General features: G+C 50.6%; 1 protein-coding gene across 1 annotated transcript in view; it reads right to left on the reverse strand.

Moving 5' to 3' along the window:
* The window catches only part of SCRIB (scribbled planar cell polarity protein), a 99740-nt gene that overhangs the window by 47100 nt on the left and 39084 nt on the right, over window positions 1-13556 (reverse strand). The window contains exons 22-25 of the mRNA XM_009895485.1: window positions 7397-7654; window positions 7038-7148; window positions 3378-3554; window positions 2817-2933 (exon numbers count right to left, since the gene is read on the reverse strand). Of these exons, the coding sequence (XP_009893787.1) occupies window positions 2817-2933; window positions 3378-3554; window positions 7038-7148; window positions 7397-7654 (663 nt within the window). The remainder of the gene's footprint in view (window positions 1-2816; window positions 2934-3377; window positions 3555-7037; window positions 7149-7396; window positions 7655-13556) is intronic.

A 13556-nucleotide genomic window follows, 5' to 3' on the forward strand; every position in this document is an offset into this window, starting at 1 on the left:
GAAGGGGGAAAAAGGGAAGGGGAAAAAGGGAAGGGTGAAAAAGGGCAGGGGAAAAAGGGAAGGGGGAAAATGGAAGGGGAAAAAGGGAAGGGAGAAAAAGGGAAGGGGGAAAATGGAAGGGGAAAAGGGAAGGGGGAAAAAGGGAAGGGGAAAAAGGGAAGGGGGAAAAAGGGAAGGGGAAAAAGGGAAGGGGAAAAAGGGAAGGGGAAAAAGGGAAGGGGAAAAAGGGAAGGGGAAAAAGGGAAGGCGGAAAAAGGGAAGGGGGAAAGGAAAATCCCCCAAATCCACCCCCAGACACATGCAAACATGAGGCTCAGGAGAAATACGCAAGCCGGGGAAGTGAGAAAAAAATTGAGCAACGGCAAGAGGCGAAGCTACTGTCAGGAACCAGACAGAAATATAGGATACAACTTAAAGCGCCTCAGGAAAAGGAACAGAATCACCAAACGGGCATTACTTTTCCTAACGGGAAACCAAAAGCCTGGAACAAAATGGGACGTCCACGCAGTCAAGCCAGAGCACGTGGAGACCTTGGTACATTCGGTACACGGGCAGAGCCCGCTGGGAACCCCAGAGACAAACGAACGGCTTCAGTTCCAAGGCCCATCTCAAAGCCAAAGAGCCAACGTGACGAAGCTTTACAAAGAGAACCACCACCAGCGCCACACGAGGGCTTCGCAGAAAGAGCACATCCATGTCAGGGATCTCCAGCAAAGCCCGCAGATCCGTGACAAGAGAACAGAGAGCACAAGGGCACACAAAGTCGGTTGCTGGGCGGGGGAGATCCAAGGACACGCACGACTGGTTGTCAAGGGAGGATGGAGGCACAGGTACCACCGGAGGAAGGAAAGAAAGAGCAAAAGAAAGAACGAACGAACGAAAGGACTACCGCACACCACGTATTACTGGGGTCAGAGAGGCAAAAAACCCCAAACCAAAACAAAGGCGTGGGAGTTTACTGGATTTATGAGAGCTGTTTTGGAGAAAACCCAACAGACACACATTTAATCAAGTACCTGTAAAAACAGGAGGAAAAATGCTGCATGCTTTCTGGGTTGTTTGTTTTTTTTTTTTTAGGATTGGGGAAAGAAAGCAGCCATGCATGCCTACACATAATTTCTTCAGGGCTGTAAAGGAAAACATGTGGGTGTGTGTGAGTGCGTGTGCATGCACAACAGTGGTCCCATGCAGCGGAATGGAAAAAGACGGAGTACTCACAATTTCTTTTCCAGGGAGAGCAAGTGCGTAAGTGTGACAGTAGAACACCCAGAAATAATGGGAGGAGGTGAAGTTAATGTCGAAAAATGTTCTTAATGCCAACTGTCATCTGTATTATTGATATGTCACTGAGGGACACTGAGCTGTCCCCATTGAGACAGATCATGAATTTCAAATTGTAGATATAATTTACACTTCTCACAGTATTCAACTTGTAACACTTCATCAAGAAGGTTTTAAAAAGGAAGAACCAATTACGACTTTTAACAAATGACAATTACGGGACTCAGGGAAATGCAAATTAAGAAAAACTAAGGAGAAAGAAAGTAGTAATCAGACATCCAAAGAGGGGGAAGAAGAAAAAGCACTACTTTGTCTCTCAGGTACTGGAAATACACAGACAAAAGAAGAGAAGCAGGAAAAACACTCTGGTTAGGACAGGCAAGACAGATCAAGCTGAAGTAACACAGTTGAAGGGAGAGCAGAAAAGTTCAGCGCTTTGGTTCTCCACAGGCCAAAACACCCACTATTAAAAAAAAAAAAAAAAAAAGAGGGGGAGGGGGCTAAGCCAACCCTGCAACGGGGCTAAACTGTAAACCTCCCCAACCCCGATGTGCTGTAACGCTGAAGGAGACAAAACCAAACCTAATCATTAAAAATAATTGCAGGTTACAAGAATCTTAGGTTTTCTTTTACTACTATTACAAATATTGCAGTTGAATACGCAACTATTACTTTGATGAGGTGAATTTACTCTCTTAACTTTAAAACTCAGATAAAGAAGGTACACCCAAGGAATAACAAATGCTGAATATTCCCTTTCTTTGAAAGCGGCCAGTTATCAGCAAGGGTTAACTGGCAATCATGGAGTGTCCGCCATCCCGCAAGGATTATTAAGACCTCTACAGCTAAGGCCGTTTCCACCCTACCACACCAGCTAAAGAGGGAACCGGTGACACTAATGTGAACATCCAGAGTCCCTCTTTGGGCAGCAGAAGACTACGCCGAGTTGCTAACCAGAAAGAAGAGGCGACACTTTTTGGTAAGGGTGAGGAGGAGCATAAGCTTAGACAGAGTATATTGTTGTAAAGAAAATATGCGTTACTTCTTGGGGAAAAGTGACACGACAAGTGAGTATGAACACAAGCAGTCATTTACAAAGGGAAAGGGAACAAAACTACATACACGGTGCGTGGCACAGGAGGAAGGGTGAGCAATTCATAACGCTTTCGACGAAAGGAGGAAAGAGAGCGCGTGCTTGAGTGGGCAGGAAGGCCCCAAGCACTTGGGGGAAGCCATAGGAACGGAGGGGAAAAGGAAAGATGTAGGGGTTCACGTTATAGAAAAAAAAAGCAAGAGAAGAAACGCAAGGCAAAATAAAAGCAAACACAGGAAACGAGAGAAGGAATTTTGTAGCTGTTGTGGAGGAAATATGAAAGGAAACAGATGCGCCTCCTTGAGTGAACGGATAATACTGCAGGAGAACTGATGTACCCAGTGAAAAGTGCCGAGAGCACATCGAACAAATTCCACAGGGATCACCCTTTTCCCCAGCAGTCCTTGCATGCAGCCAAGTCGCAGAGTCAGGGGTCTGGTACCTTCGAAATGAAGATGCCTTCATCAGTGGGATCAAATGGATTTCCAGCATGCCCTTTTGCTCCACCCCGGATGCTGATGCCCAGCTTTTCTCCCGGAGCCTTTTCAATGCATATTTCCTGTAAACACAGAAAAGGTCTCCTTGTTTCTGGGTCAAGTTCAGACTGGAATTGTGGAGGAACTGCTCCTAGTAGCTGGCCACGTTCTAAATACCCTGGAAAGGACTCGAATTAGACCTTTCACTCATTTGGCACTGTTTATTCCTTTTGATGAGGCTCTGCCCTTTTCTGTATTTCTCTCTCCTGTTCAGCTCTGGTCTGCATGAAATCCGGTAATTCTCCGACCACACTATCACCGCGGGCATGGCAAGAGACCCTCCACAGTCCTCCACTGGATATATACTCACAAGAGACGACATTCTGCCACAAGAGAAGGACATTTCAACCGGAAGTTTGGTTGTACCCTAATCCCAGACTTCCAGCTGGGTAAGAAATTGCTTTCAAAAGTGATCCTGCTGTAAAGAAGAGTGCGATTGCCCCCCAGTTCTCCCACTCAGAACCTACCTGCATGCCGGGCGGTGGCGGGTCTCGCCTCACTAACATAGTCAGCTCCTGCGTGTTGGAGAGCAGGGCGTTCACGGCTTCCTGGTGGGTAGCGTGGCGCAGGTCAATACTATTTACCTCCAAGATCCTGTCCCCCACACGGAGCCCACTGCGAGAAGCCAGTCCACGGGGAATGACCTAGAAAAATCATTAATATTACAACCAGAGAAGGAAATTCCGTCTCTCCACGGAGAAAAACTGATTGTGTCCCCAGGCATTCCTCCAACATTCTCTGAGGCCTCTTTGGACTTCTCTCTCTGCAACCAAAGCTCCCCAAAAGGTACCGTATCTGTGAACACTGGTGAAGAATGAAGTAAGATTTGCTTTAAAGCGTCATTCAACGCGTTGTTATATTCTCACACTATCGGTTTCATCTGAACCAATCCTGTGTCAGCTTCTCCATTATTTTGCCTGCGACTGTACGACCTTTCTCACAAGAACGCTGAAGGAACTCAAATGTGAAACCGCAGGGCTGTTGTCAGCAGTGCCCCATCTGCCACCACAAATGGTCGCTGTACCAGGACTGGCAGTGTCAGCACAACTCCAGTCCTCAAAAAGGGCTCCAGAGGGGATCTCGAGAGCCACAGAGTTGCTAACGAAGGAACCTAACGTCTATCCCTGGTAAAACAAGAGAGCCAACAAAGAAAGAGTAAGATTTGTGAGCATGCGGATAAGTAGGGGGTTTGGGAAAGTGTTGGTTTGGCTTTGGTAAAAGCAAATCCTGCCTCACTGACCTGCTGAAGCACCGTGAGAGAAGCAATGAACACAAGAAGGAAGGAATCTGGCAGACGTAACTTCTGGATTTCCAAACAGCCCTTGACAAGGTCTAAACCTAAAGGCTATTAGAGAAGCCGTGTCCACTGGACAGGAGGAAAGGCCACCCTAAAGGTCTGAAAGCTGGTTAAAGGAGAGGAAACACAAAGGGCAGGGCTGGAGAGCTGCTGCTCAGGACACAAAAGATTCGCTGGTGGGTGCCCGAGGGATTGGTGCGAGACTGGGGTTATTCGGCATGTCCACCTGTGACCTGAAAAAGGAAGTGAACAGTGAAATCTCCAGGTCTGCAGATGATACTGTGCTGTTTTGGGCAGCCAAGTAGCACCCTGGTGGTGGGGAACTTCAAAACGGGTTAAGAAAACTGGACAAAAAGACGCGGCATGAGTTTCAGCACAGACAATGAGTCTATGGAAGAACACCTTAAACCACGCACACACAACACTGAACGCAGAAACAGTGACGCAGGAAAGTTCCTAGAGACGTCGTCGCATGTTCATGGGCTCCACATGCAGGAAGAGACAAGAAGAAAACCAACAAAATTTTGGGCGTCATCAGAAAGGGTACTGAGACTAAGACAGACACAATCACCCCCATCTCCAGGACTGTTCAGTTCTGTGCTCCCAAAAAGGCAGAGCAGAAGGGGACCCAGAAACTGCACGGAGGACCGTGCAAGCACGATGGTGGTATGCCCCAAGGTAAGGCATCCCCGGCTCTTCGGAGGAAGCATACAGCTTTCTTGGGCTACGGGCTGCGCCGGGGCCCTCTCCCTGAGGTTGGCGGTGGCCTCACCAGTGGAAGGTGTGCTCTGATCTGGGTGCCGAGCTGGCAGGTGAAGGAGCTCCAGGATGAGATAAGCATACTGCATAGCGTCTGTGAAAATGAACAAGAGAGCAGCAGGCTCTTCGCAGAAACCCTGCAGAGAGGAGTCCAAATCCCACCTCGCAGGGAAGAAGGGTCAGCTAAGGGCTACGCTTAAACAAACAGCAGAGGCTCCCAAACTGGGGAAGGCTGGGAGCTTGAGATCGCTGGCAACAGAGGGAAGAGTCCTCCTCTCTACTGACACGCAGATAAAAAATAGGTATAGCGCCTTGTAACAGACGGGGAGAAACAAACTACACAACAGGAGGCACTGGAGCCATCCAAAAATGAACCACGTGTCAGCGCCAACAAGAAGCATCGGGTGAAACCTACTGGAAACCACTTCTGCAAGGGACAGCGGCACACATCTGCCAAACAGAGGTGCTGTTTCGGGAGGCTTGTCGCCAGCCAGAGGCTTGGATCCAGTCTACTGGGAAAGACAGTTAAGTCGGCGGCGTGCCCTTGCGACAGCGGAGGGTGTAACCAGTCAGTTGAGGGAAGTGATCGTTCCCCAGTAACCAGTGCTCGTGACACCGCACCTGGAGTAGAAGACAGACACCGACAAACCGCAACGAGTGCAGCGGAGGGCCAAGAAGATGAACAGGGGTGTAGAGAATACATTATACAAAGAGAGGCAGGGAGACCTGGAGTTTTTCATTCCCGAGAACAGAAAGCTAAAGGGGACGTTGCTGCTGTCTTCAACTACCCAACACAACGGTGCAGAGGAAACCGAGGCCAGGCTCTTCGCAAAGGCACGCAGCAGCGTACGGAGAGAGGCAAGGGATCCAAGCTGGAACAAGGAAAATTCTGACTAGGTATCAGGAAGAAAACGTTCACCATAACAGTAGTTAAACATCGGAGGAGGATCCCAGAGAGGCTGTGAGATCTCCACCTCCGGCCACACTCAGAACTCGACTAGAGGAGGCCCTCAGCAAGCTGATCTGGGCTGGCCCCGCGCTATCCATGAGATCGAATCACCTCTGCAGGTCCCGTCCAACCTGACTGATCCTGTGACGCCACATCTTGAGAAGGACGTAGTGGGGCTAGAGAAGGTCCAGAGAAAGGCAACTAAAATAAGGGGGGAGAGAGCAGCGCCGTGCAAGGAGAAATGAAGGCCGCAACTCTTGAGTTTGGAGAGAAAGGTGAGGAAGGGGAATTTACAACACTGAAGTGAAGTGAAGTGAAGGAGGTTTACAACGCTGAAGGTGGGAAATAAGCTGAATACAGGACTTCTGTTTACCAAACTGGCAATACAAGAATGGAGGAGCACTCAGCGCAACCAGTGCGACGTTGGCTTAGAGCAGATCAAATTGTGCTGCTTCGGGTGACGGTAACGATGTTCTGGGACTTGCAGCCATGGGTGTTAGAGGACACAGATTCAGCACGTCCAAGGGACATGAGACATGCGGATGCAGAAAGGGCTGGGCAGGAACGTCCTCTCTAACATCCCTAATCCAACAAGCGTGGGTGTGCGGGACTGCGAAGGGGGTGAGCTGCAGCAAGCGGCTGACTTGCGTGCTGTCTCTAAATAGCATCAGCTAATGCCACCACTGGAAAGAGAACGTTGGGCCGAAGGACGCTGGCCTGAAGGCAGAAGAGCACTTGGTTTTTCCTGGCAGTTACACATTCATCCCACTGATGCCTTCTGAGTAATGACTGGTTTTCTGAAATTCCTACATCTTTCCAGGATCCATTAAAAGCTAACATAAGCTCAGCAATTTCAAAAGCTAATTCTCCGCAAACAGTTCAGCATGAATTATACAGGTTTGCAGGTTCTTACATGCCATTTAGAGTTCTGCAACAGCAGCGGTGTGTCTAGTATAAGGTAACCCTTTAGATATGCACACATCCCTCTCCCATCCCATTTTTTTTTTTTTTTTAAATCTATACTGCACTTCTCAGACTCTTGCATCAAAATCCTTCATCTTAACCCCAATAATTAAGCAGCTGAGGAATGTCCACTGCTAGGCTGCTCACACAGGACTCTACCTTTGAAATGAAGACACCTGGTTCATGAATCCCAAATGGATGGCTTGAATGGTCACTGCCTCCTACGATGCTGAGTCCCAGAGGACCACCTGCTTTTACAAGCTGAATTTCCTTGAGGGAACAAGAAGCAGAGTCAAAGGGAATGCAGGATATCACATAAGGACCACAAACACTGAGTAACACGGAGTCAGGGACGTCTTGCACGACCGAACACAAGGTAAGCGCCACAGGACAAAGCGGCTCCCCGTTACTTCTCAACGCCGCGATAACGCAGCGGGCCAGCCCTCAGCAGACTACCAATTTTTCAAATGAAACGTAGCCCAGATTACGCCATCCCATATCCCAGCGGAGAGACTCACCTCAATGGGATATTGATCCTCCAGGCCTTTAGACAGATGGTTCCTCTGCAGCGACGGCGTCTCCTCCGGCGGGCTCTCCCCATGGCTGGGAGGCGGCGGCGGGGAGTGCATGCGCACTCGCGGCACGCCTGGTGAGTCTCCCTCGCTGAGCTGCTCTGCACCCTCTCTCTCTACCAGCAGCACGATGGTGGGGGAGGATGCGGTAAGCAGCGCTACTGCCTGATCATGCCTGGCTTCTGTCATGTCTACCCCATTGATCTAGAACAACCCGCAAACTCAGCGTCAGACCATCACCCGAGTACACCCTGTCATTTTAAGCACTTAGCCAAGCATCCGAAAGGTCCCCATTTTGCAGGAACACCGCCCCTTCTCAAAAGCTTGTTCCCCAAAGCGCTTTGCAACTTACCCTACTCCGTTCTATTTGGCAAAGGGACACAGGCACCCGCTCATCCCCACCTGACCACAGTCCTCTTTCTAGACAGCTTACCAGCCCCTCTCCCACCTTCCCGGTACACCTCCAAGGCCCAACAGCATCAGCGATGCTCCAGAGGACCACGAAGACCAAGCGTGACGCTCCACCTCCTGCAGCACTACAAACCTAGCTGCTGCCCGACTACGCTGTGGCTTCCGCATTTCCAGGAGAGTACCTGTCACTGCTCGGCTTTGCAATCCACCTCTCCTACTGGGTCACGAGAAAAGAAGCGCAAGAGGCTGCATTAAAGGAATGGGTCCAAAGATCTCAATACGGGAAGAAGACGAAACAGCGATTCCCAGAAGTGACGCCACGGCGCACTAATGGGCCATAGCATCAGCTGCCGTTGCACAAGGCCATTTGCCCGTAGCAATCACTCTCAAAGCCCAGACACAGGCACTGAAGAGCGTGATCCGATGCGCAACAGGACCTGTCACCGGCCACTGGGCTGCTGTTCGCCCATGCTGGGCAAGGTCATGGCAGTCTGAGGACGATGTCAGTTTTAAGCCGGAAGAAGTGTAGCCCAGGTATAAAAAGACTTGGAAGCACTAAGAGAGAGACTCCGCTAGTCCACGGTGACCGACTGGCTGACACAAAAGGAAAACTAGAATTATTTTGGACAAGGAAACATTATCCAATACGCTATGCCGATAACTTCAAGAATACAACTACAGTTGTCGTGCAACATCGGTGAAAGGCATAATGCGTCAGACAAAGAGATCTGAAATGTGCTTCCAGCACATACAGGGAAGCAGCAATGTCATTCATACAAAACATTGAAGAGAACTCATCTGAAAAATCGTATGCTATTCTCATCCTTCACCCACAAAAAAATTATCTAACAGAAGTTAACAAGATGTGCAGAGAAAAGCTGCTACGACAGGCAGGGGAACAGAGCGCCTTTCCTACAAAATTAAGATTTAAACCAGCTGGCCTAGAAAACTCAAAGGATCAGAAAGGACGTGACTGCTCTCCATGAACGTTTCAGGGACGGAATACTGAGAGGAGAGCTAAGCTAGAAGAACACTGCCAAAAGCACGAGACTCGCCATGGAGAAGCTGAAGCTGAAAAGGTTTCTAGTCCCTAGGTTCTGGAAAAGCTTTCCAAACAACGAGGACACAAAAATAACAACTGTTAAGATGAAGTTTGATCGGCTTATGAAATAATAACATGACTTGGTAACAGCCACAGCAACCGGATTTTGTAGCCCGATTCCTCACTGTCTGACTCCGAGAAAGATGATAGTTACTCCCCAGCTCCTTCCAAGAAAGCAGTTTCTGGACAGAGCTGACTGCACAGTCTGGCACAGCTTTGTCCAGAACCTCCGTAAACACCACCGCTCCCCTCAGCCCTCCCGCCCCATCCCACCCGCAGCCGAGGGCGCCGCTCCCCTCACGAGACGGGAGGAGAGAGGCGAGACAGCCCTGTGCCGTGGTGGACACAGACAGGGAACTCTCAGCCCCACAACGTCTCCCTCTACTCAGAGGACTGTCCCCAAATGGACACCTCGGGTGGCGACCACAGAGGAGGAACAGAAGGATGCGAAGGCATGCCAGCCCGCACACGCGGGCAGGAGGAGGAGGATGTAAAGGTCGCTGGGTAACGGCTGTTGAGCACAGGAGACATGGCAATAAGCAGGAAAGATAATAAATTAAGCACACAGGCGCGCGGGCGCGCAAACCTTAATGAAACTGTCTGACTAATCTGATAGCCTTCTATGACGAAGTAACTAGATGGGTGGATGAGGGGAGGGCAGTGGATGTTGTCTACCTTGACTTTGGCAAGGCTTTCGACACTGTCTCCCACATCATCCTCACAGGCAAGCTTAGGAAGTGTGGGTGAGATGAATGGACAGTGGGGTGGATGGAGAACTGGCTGACGGATAGAGCTCAGAGGGTTGTGGTTGGTGGTGCAGAGTCTGGTTGGAGGTCAGTAACGAGTGGTGTCCCTCAGGGGTCAGTACTGGGCCCAGTCCTGTTCAACATATTCATTGATGATCTGGATGAAGGGATAGAGTGTCCCATCAGCCACTTCACTGATGACACCAAACTGGGAGGAGTGGCTGACACGCCAGAAGGCTGTGCCGCCATACAGCGAGACCTGGACAGGCTGGAGAGTTGGGCAGAGAGAAACCTGATGAAGTTCATCAAGGGCAAGTGTAGGGTGCTGCATCTGGGGAGGAATAACCCCATGCACCAGTACAGGTTGGGGGCTGACCTCCTGGAGAGCGGCTGTGTGGAGAGGGACCTGGGAGTTCTGGTGGACAACAGGATGACCATGAGCCAGCAATGTGCCCTGGCGGCCAAGAAGGCGAATGGCATCCTGGGGTGCATCAAGAAGAGTGTGGCCAGCAGGTCAAGGGAGGTCATCCTCCCCCTCTACTCTGCCCTGGTGAGGCCGCATCTGGAGTACTGTGTCCAGTTCTGGGCTCCCCAGTTCAAGAAGGACAGGGAACTGCTGGAGAGGGTCCAGCAAAGGGCAACGAAGATGATGAGGGGATTGGAACATCTCTCCTATGGAGAAAGGCTGAGGGACTTGGGTCTCTAGTCTAGAGAAAAGAAGACTGAGGGGGGATCTTATTAATACATACAAATACTTAATGGGAGGATGCCAGGGGGATGGGAGCAGTCTTTTTTCAGTGGCGCCCAGTGATAGGACGAGGGGTAATGGGCATAAACTTGAACATAGGAAGTTCCGTCTTAACATGAGAAGGAACTTCTTTACTTTGAGGGTAGTGGAGCACTGGCACAGGCTGCCCAGAGAGGTGGGGGAGTCTCCCACTCTGGAGACATTCAAAACCCGCCTGGACGCCGTCCTGTGCAACCTGTTGTAGGTGACCCTGCTCTGGCGGGGGGGTTGGACTGGATGATCTCCAGAGGTCCCTTCCAACCCTAACCATTCTGTGATTCTGTGATCCTGTGAAACGCAGATAACAGAGACAAGACTCAAGACGCGCACGGACGGATCGTTAAAGGGATCGCTCAGATGGTAACACTAAAGGTGCGACCAAAAACTTGGTCATCAGTACGCAGAGGAAATTGAGATTATCGTGGGTTATCAGAACAGCTCTCACGGGAAAGAGCAAACTTGCTACGGGAAGTTTTAAGGGAGATTGTGGGAATGTGCAAAACTTAGCGTGGGATGTGGAGCAGAAGGATCACAAGTAGGAAAAGGCAGTGGCCAAGGAGTAGGAGAGGGGAGGAACAAGCATGGGGAAAATGCAGAGGGTGGAGAATAAAAAGGGGATGATCACAGGCAAGCAGGCTGCTGGTCAGTACGCTTGTCCGGCCAAGCCCTGTGCCTGATCACCAGAGTCTGCTCTATCTTTTTATCAAACTCCATTTGTATTCACTGTGCGAGTTTGCTCTTCATTCGGGGTAACTGCGCAAGATCTACTAGTAAAATGCAAGTTGGACAAGCCGGCAAGGAGGAATCCAAAATGTGGAAAGACCCAACAGCTGGCCCAGAAACTGGATCAAAGGCTCAGGCTCTGAGCAAAAAGCCTTGAAGAACGTGACGCTTGGGCCAGAGACTGTCGAGACCTGCAAACACGCGTATTTACGTGAGCTGAATAAGGGAGCGTATGTGCGTGTTCCACCAGGAAGCCTTACACCTGCTTAGCCAGAGGGTAGGAACAGGGTTCGGTTGTCTGTGTTGTTCACGACCTACCTACAAGGACTGTTTGCGTTTACGTGGGTGTCTGCGAAGGTACCGTCCCCCTTCTTGTCTGTGTAAACCTGTCACCAGCCACGTCTGCAGTGGGTTTCACCTTTGGAATCTGCACTTAGCCTTCCTGATGGCTGGAGCCAGGAACGGGGAAAAGCGGCAGCCTTGTGCGCGGTGGACTGGGAAGGGAGGATCCCCTTTGGGTCCTCCCCTCTGCCAGACACACCGATTTTTAACAAAGCTGACGCGCAGAAGAGACTCGGCCCTTAGGTTCTTACCACCAGATCACTCCACAGACAGACCCGCTGTAGCAGCACTCCTGACTTCCTGCATTCCCCTCGTTACTTTTCTGCCACTGACAAGAAGATGAGAATGGTCAGACCAAAAGTATACGGTGGTACATCCCTGGACTAGTGAACAGGGACACAGAAACTCCCCAAGTCAGCTCTTGATGGCCTTTTACTCATTAGCTTCTCCATTACCCAGCAACCGTGATGCCTTTTGTTGTTGTCAGTGGCCTTTATTGCTATGTCTCTGCTTAGCAAGAGGACAAGGGCAACCGGCGCAGTTCGGCTACCCGAGTGCCCATTTTTTCCAGGAAAAACGGGCAACCGCTGCTTCAAAAGGGTTGTGGTAAACAGGGAATTTATGCACTCCTATGCGGGCGCTGCTCTGAAGTGTCAGAGGAAAGAGGAAAGAGTGTCATCTCTCCTTTCCCAGTTCCGCACGTTTTTCCGTGCGCCAGGGAGCTATACTATTCTGGCAAATTTCTTCGTGATCGGACGACTCTCATCAGGACCCCCACGTGTCACCTGGTGCTATTACTGTCCTAAATCTCCCCCAGAATCAGTTTTCTTCAGCTACTCCCAATCCTATCCCAAAAAACGATCTGCCCTTAGCCGCTGCTCCCAATCCTGCACCCTCCCCGCTAGACTCCCATCCACCCAAACCATTCAAACTCCCCAACGTCCCCCCCCTTGCAGCTCCCTGCCCCGTGTCTTCCGCTACCAAAATGACTCTCAAGGTGCCTGGGATGACTCTCAAGGCGCACCAGAACGTGGCGAAAGCTGGAGAGTTAGCAGTCAATCACTGGTGAGTTTTGTGGGTGTTGACTTTGAAGAGATCTAGGCTGGGCTCTTCAATCCGTGTACTCAAAGCTCCCTTAAGAAAGTAAAAGGAGCTACCCCAGTCCTTCCCCTGCAGAGAAGTCCAGGACGATTTAGAGCACAGGGGAAGAGTACGAAGCTGTGCTGTATTTCTTTTCCTAAGAAAACAATAATCCGTTGGCAAAGTGAGAACTGAGGCACGGCTAGGAGACTACGGCTTTGGAAATGGGCCTCTGCCTGCTGGACCTTGGAAACTGCCCGTTCCCTAACGAGGGCCTCCTGCCTTCCCCATGCAGGTTCCGGGGGAACGCGTGCAACCCGCACTGCACGTCCCAGGAATCAACACAACCCGAAAAGCTTTCCAGTAAAAATGGGCAACCGTTGCTTCAAAAGGGTTGTGGTAAACAGGGAATTTATGCCGTCCTATGCGGGCGCTGCTCTGAAGTGTCAGACGCTCTCTCAACATCCCAGTATCACTGGTCCAGGGCAGCCCCACAGCTCTAACCCGGCACCACGTTTCAGCAGAGACGGAGTGAAACTCACACAGCTGCTCCTGCATCTCCTACAGCAAGCAGATATTCTTGAGGATGAGTATCACCGAGAAGGTATGAGAGGCCTCGGGCTGTAACGCTACCGCTACGTGGATATCATACTTGGCAGTGAACCCCACAGGCAGGAAAGGCAGAACGGCGACTGCTGCCGGGAGGGACGGCTGCTGGAGAAGAGACAGCCGGACACTCGCTGGAGGGCACAGAAATTATGTGAATAGTCCAGACTAGGGAAGCGTTCTCCTGGAATATAATCGTGCGTTCCCGCTTTCATCACAACCGAGCACGAGATCTGAGCTGCAGCCGATGCTCAGCACCAAACCTGCTGCGACTGCACACACCTCAGCACAGGTAACGTCCCCGAGAGC

Source organism: Charadrius vociferus, unplaced genomic scaffold (genome assembly GCF_000708025.1).
Source record: "Charadrius vociferus isolate BGI_N301 unplaced genomic scaffold, ASM70802v2 scaffold461, whole genome shotgun sequence".
Lineage (NCBI taxonomy): Eukaryota > Metazoa > Chordata > Aves > Charadriiformes > Charadriidae > Charadrius > Charadrius vociferus.